General features: G+C 47.6%; 1 protein-coding gene and 1 long non-coding RNA gene across 18 annotated transcripts in view; one reads left to right on the forward strand and one right to left on the reverse strand.

Moving 5' to 3' along the window:
• Positions 1-3339, reverse strand: part of Zbtb21 (zinc finger and BTB domain containing 21) — a 14548-nt gene extending 11209 nt beyond the window's left edge. For 7 of the 17 annotated variants that reach the window (XM_031364568.1, XM_031364563.1, XM_031364557.1 and 4 more), the window contains exon 1: positions 3103-3306. Coding sequence is in view for 3 of the 17 variants with exons in the window: in XM_031364549.1 (XP_031220409.1) it covers positions 3202-3312 (111 nt within the window). In the remaining 14 variants the exon portion in view is untranslated. The other 10 variants (XM_031364564.1, XM_031364559.1, XM_031364558.1 and 7 more) reach the window with 7 other exon arrangements.
• Positions 2816-4667, forward strand: LOC116086199. The gene is made up of 2 exons (XR_004116851.1): positions 2816-2899; positions 4436-4667. It is a non-coding gene; the product is annotated as an uncharacterized LOC116086199 (long non-coding RNA).
• The last annotated feature ends 1440 nt before the right edge of the window (positions 4668-6107 follow it).

Here is a 6107-nt window from a genome sequence, read left to right on the forward strand (position 1 = left end):
AAAAAGTGATGTCTCTGAACGAAGAATTAGATCAGAGACAAACAAGGAGGGAAGATCCTATGAGGATACATGAGAAAGCTATCTACAAGCCAAGGGAAGAAGTGCAGGAGAGGCCTGGCCTACCAACACCACTTTTACCTCCAATTTCCAGCTTCTGTAACTGTGAGAAAATAAGTTTCTATTGTTTAGGTCACTGAGTCTGTATACTAAATTAAAGCAGGCCAACTAAACAAACACAGTCCTAAACTTACTTAAGCTTAGAACAAATAAGCAAAATACCTAGTGTAGCACATGTCTACAGTGTCTGTTCTTGGGAGACTGAGGCAAGAGGACTGAGTTCAAGGCCCACATGGGTTGCAGTCTCTTGTCAAAAACGACAAAAAGCAAATGCCTGCTGCCAACAGTAGGCACAACAGTTGTCACACAGAGCAGGTACATCACCACATTATGTTTACTCCCAGACATATGCTAGTTGGCTGTGTGTCCCACCAGGACTGCAAACTCTTTAAAGTCCGATACATTATTTTGGCACTCCTCATGATGCCCAAATTGGGATCCTATACAATACATATGTGATTATTTTTCACTCTCTACTCCAATTTAAATTAAGGAGTAGAAATGAAGCTCATTGATAGCTTACTCTAAATAAAGCTGGCCACTTTGTTGACCTGTTTTAGACTACAGGGTTTTTTCCCCCTAAATTATTTCCTCGAAAAGCCCAAACTACAGACTAACATAAAAGATATGTCTGACTGATATCAACTCACCTCTGTACCAAACCTGGATGGCTGTGGTGGTCTGAATAGGTATGGCCCCAACAGATCCATGTGTGTGAATGCTTGGCTCATAGGAAGTTATACTATTAGGAGATAGGGCCTTGTTGGAGGAAGTGTGTCACTGTGGAAGCACTGAGGTCTCCTATGCTCTAGCTATGCCCCGTGTGGACACAGTCCCCTTCTGCTGACTTCAGACCAAGATATAGAATTCTCAGCTCCTCCTCTATCACCATGTATGCCTGAATGGTTCCATGCATCCCACCATGAGTACAATGGACTAAACCTCTGAAACCAAAACCCAGCCCCAATGAAATGTTTTCCTTTATAAAAATTGCCTTGGCCATGGTATTTCTTTACAGGAATAAAATCCAAACTAAGACAGTGGCACTCCTTACCATCTAACCCACAAATCTGTACTTCCAGTTTCTGAAACCCAAAAGTATCTCTTATCTCTCCTTTACTTGGCTACTTTGTACAGAAGGTTTCAGATGGAACTATAAAGCTTTTGTAACTTGCCAACAGCAACACTTCATCTCTCTGCAGTAACCCCATGGTGATTTCAATGCATCAGCTTTTATATGTGGATCCCTCAGAACACCCCATATGCTCTCCCGAAAAGCCCTTGTTTTCAGTTGTGAATTCCTAGCATTGGACTTGGCAGGTGTCCACCATGTAAAGAAAGCTCACTAGACTTGAGGATTGAACTTGTTCACCTTTATCTCTCCCGAGTCTATAGAACCCAGCATGCGGCATTTTCTCAGCCTTTCCTGAGCTTTTGTGACTGTATTAACAATTGGACTGACTCCATCTGTATCTCTGCTCAGACTTTTTCAAGCTCCAGCCCCTTCCTCCTGAACAGATCCATCTCAGTGAACTCACTTGTCCTACATGACACCCGGGATCTACACTTTCACACCTGCTTGTCTTCAATCATCACCTTCTTAGGTTGAGTGATGCAAGCCATATCTCCTCTGGCAGAAAATTATTCTTTCCTTTGCACTTTGGCCAATCTCTGATTTCTGCAAATCCAGCCCTTTGTCAGCTCTAGTACTGGGACAACTAAAATGGCTTCTCAGTTATCTCTTTATCTAGAGACCCCTATGCTAACTCTTTTGTTGCTTTTACTGTTCTCATACCTAATGTTCTCTACTACATAATACTGTCAATTCCTCAAGGGAGAGTTCTATTAACAATTTCTATTTCCTAAGAATGACGCTTCCTATACTTTCAATAAATACTAAATAAAAACACTATGCTGTTAAGGGCATAGGCTGAATTAAAGAGTCGTTTTTAAGTAAGCCAAATTTCTACTTTAACGTCAATATTTAGGGGTGAGGTTAAGGGGTAATGATTAATCACCAGAAGTGGAGGAGGGTTTTCAATGGAAACACTAACATGGATTAACCTACTTTCCCCCTCTTAAACAAGGTGGGAGGACCATGAAACAAACCCAGGAACTTATGACTCAGGGTCATGCTGATGAACAATCACCAGACTATGCTGTAACACAGATGTCCAAAGATGTAGAAGCGATTGGAGTTCATGCATCACACAAAAATGCCAAGCTTCAAAGGGCTGCTCAGTGTCCCCCAACACGGCCCGTGTCGGGTAACCTTAGGGAGTACCTGTTTAAGGCTCTCTGTACACGTTCTGCAGTGTGCGGTTCTCCAGAACCCAGAGCCTCAGGGACACACATGTGCATGGTTCTTTGATTACAAGGTGCAGTCTCTGCAGAGGGGCACTCAAAGGTGCTCCAAATAACCAAGCCAGGGAGATGGGGAGACCCGGCCAAGATGGGAGCTGCTGGGAGATCTCCCGTGCTATGTCCCCGGAGGAGGGTCTTTCTCCCAAGAAAAGTCTCGGGCCTGAGGGTGGGGGTGAGGGGTACGACAGGGTCCGCATGGGCTAAGGAGGTGGCCGCGGAGGTGCTGCTGGCTGCCAGGCTGTCACATTCCAGCCGCGGCAGGTGTAGATGCCGCCACTGCCCGCCAGTTTCCCGCCCCGCGCGAGCGCGCGGCACCCGACCCAGAGAGCGCGCCCTAGCCCGCAGCCGCGTCTCAACGGCTCTGCTGCGGCCAGCGCCCCAGACTCACACCGCGGCTACTCAGGCCGCCCGGGCCAGGGTGAGTAGCTCAGCGGCCTGGAGGCTGAGCATGCGTAGGAGCGAGGGCGAGGCCAAATGCGGGCACAGAGCATGCGCAGAGCTAGGACCCGCTCGGCTACGTGGGAGTCTGGGCATGCTCGGTGAGGACCGCAGCCCCGCGCACGCGTAAAAGGGCCCGACGCCCGCAACCCACTGGTGGAGGAAAAAAAGGAGAGAAATCACCTCAGAGTTACGTCAGGAAAGGCCGCGTTTTGCGGAGAGGCTGTAGTCTCCGACAGGGCCGGACGTCCTTCTAGGGCGCGGAGCGTGACGGTTACTCACCGCTCTCCAGTCCTGGGGCAGGCGCCAAGCCCCTTTCCGCTCACACTCGGCTCGCGCAACCCGCAGCCTCCACTGCCGCTGTGATTCCATCCATCTTGAATTTGACGTCATCCCACACCAGGGATGAGGTCATCGCAAGCAGCGCTCGTCACGTGCGTGGCGCTGGGATTGGATGCCGGGCGGCTGGGGGCGGGCCGAGGGCGGGCCTGCGGGAGCGCGGCCGGGTTGGGTCCCGCGCCTGGGTGCCTCTCCGGTGAGGCGCGGGCACGAGCCGCGGAGCGCAGGGACGCCCCCAGAGTAGTCCTGGGAAGCCCCTGAATGCGGAGCTATCGGAAAATAGCTCATCTCCATTTCTTCCTCCTGGAGAAAGGCGCAATGAACAAATTGGGTTCCCAGGCTCCCCTTATTCGCTCTGTGGCTTTTCCAGACACATATCCAAACCTTATCCTTTTAAAATGGTGTTGAAGCTGGGAAGGCTGGTGCATGCAAGTAATCCCAGCACCCAGAACACTGAGGCAGAATTCCTGTTAATTATTCTGAACTACAGAGTGAGGCCCTGGCTCATTTCAAAACAAAAGACAAAGAACGATCAACCTTTTTCCTGCAACACCAGTTCTTTTTTGGCCTCTTTGCATGAAAATTACAATGCCGCCTGTCAGATGACTGTACGCCAAAATCAGGCAGCTGGGTAACAAATGCCAAACTACAAATTCCAGCGGTGAAGAAAGGGTCTCTAGGCCACGGAAGTTTTCTAGAACCTGGAGCATAGCAGCAGACAGTCTCAACAAGTGAAATTTCTGTAACAGACTTTTTAAATGCCTAGATCTTAAATTAGATGTTCTATGTTTCAAGAAATGTATGATTTTCAAATCTGCTTCTGAAGGTGGCTGTTAGCTATATGAACCAAGGTGAAACAGCTTTATGAAGTGTGTGAGGGATATGTGGAGGAAGGGATTATTAGATAGATCCAAATTTCGGGGGGTGGGGCTCCAAATGAATAACTCTGAGTATCTAGTTTCTTTCATTTCAAGACTGCACTTTAGAATTTCACACTGAAAGTTCTCTTCTGCAATCATTCAAGGGCTATTGTTTGTTGTTGGTTTTTTTTTTAATGTCTGTATTTTGAACTGTACTGCAGTTAAGCAAGGCGTGGTCTTGTAAAGAGGGCTTTGAGAGGGCCACCTTCCAAAAGTCTGAATGAGCATGCACCATTGTGCCTCTTTTTTATATGCAGAAAATCAAGAGCTGCAGAGCCTCTGACCCAGAGAGACGCCAGGATCTTTTTTTTTTTTTTAACCACATGGAGTACAAAGCAACTTCCCTCCAACTGTTTCCCAGCTCATTTGCTGTATCCCCGTGCCTGCTGCCTGCCTGTACACTGGTGTCTCCATGTTCAACCAAGGTTGCCAGTTCTCTGAATCTGACCTACCTGCCGAATAGAACAGAAACCTTTGGGTTTTTATACACCTCTGGCTTATATTATTGGTTCCTTTTTCAAACTCATTGACAACACTGTGCCACTTTGCCCTGGACTTCCTGCTCCTGGCTTGCACCTTTTTCTCCTCCTGTATTATTTCCTTTGCCCCCCTGCCCATCCACACACTTTGAGTTTCTGAGGTCTGTGTCTTGCCTGTCCTGTTACTCTGTGCTACCTCATCTATGCTAGGGGAGATACTATGACAATGCAGTCACTTTAAGCCTGTGTGTGTGTGTGTGTGTGTGTGTGTGTGTGTGTGTGTGTGTGTTGGAGCCTGCTTGTGGAAGCTTTGCTCCATCTACTAAATATGTGAATGTGTATGAATGTAGGAATGTATGTATGCATGTATGTATGTATGTTGTGTGTATGTATGTATATGTGTGATATTGTTAGAGTTTGCTTCATCCACCAAGTAGGTGTGAGTGTGTGCCTCCTTTACATTATCACCAATTCCACATCCCCTCCTTGGATCGCACGAGCACACGCGCACGCGCACACACACACACACACACACACCTGTGCCTACCCCCACGTGCACACACAAAACTTTCTAACTGCTCTTCCAGCCTCCAGGTTTTACTCCACCCTAGCTTTGCAACCAGACAAGTCTTAAAATGCTTCCTTACTCCAGTGTTAACACTAGGTTCTCCATTATTTTTAGGGGAGAATTGAACTTCATTCTGTAATAACCTAATAGCTTGATCCAAATCTGTGAAAACAAACCTTGCTTGTCACCCTTCTCAGCTCACCTCTGGCCTTCAGATATGTTGATTCCTCCACTGGAACTAACCTGTACCTTCTACCTTGTCCTGTCACCTGTAATTGCCCTGGGATTCTGTTGCTCCTGCACTCTTGTTGTCACTTCAGCTTTATTCTAGGGTTGATGCTACACCTCTGTGTTCATCAGTGCCTTTTGTGTGGTTTGTCTATTGCCACCTGTATGTGCCTTTGGATTTGTCCCCCATAGGCCATGCCTGCCTGTGTGTGGAAGATCAGCTCTGACAGTGTGTTCATCGATCCATAACCTTGCCTTTTCATGATGCACCTGTGACCACATCCCTAGATCATGAAGTCCAGGAACCCAGACTATGGTGGTTTGAATAGGTTTGGCCCCCCACAGGCACACACTCACACCTACTTGGTGGACAAAGCAAGCTCCAATGAGCAAGCTCTAACAGTGTCACACATATACATACAGATTCATGTATTTGAATGCTTGGCCCACTGGCAGTATTAGGAGGTATAGCCTTATTAGAAGAGTGTCACTATGGGGGTGGGCTTTGAAGTTTCCTTTGCTCAAGCTCTGCCCATTGTGCAAGAGAGCCTCCTCCTGGCTGCCTTCAGATCAAGTTGTAGAACTTTCAGTTCTTCCTCCAGCACCATTTCTGCCTGCATGCTACCATGCTTCCCACCATGATGATAATGGACT

This window comes from Mastomys coucha, unplaced genomic scaffold (genome assembly GCF_008632895.1).
Source record: "Mastomys coucha isolate ucsf_1 unplaced genomic scaffold, UCSF_Mcou_1 pScaffold12, whole genome shotgun sequence".
Taxonomy (NCBI): Eukaryota; Metazoa; Chordata; class Mammalia; order Rodentia; family Muridae; genus Mastomys; species Mastomys coucha.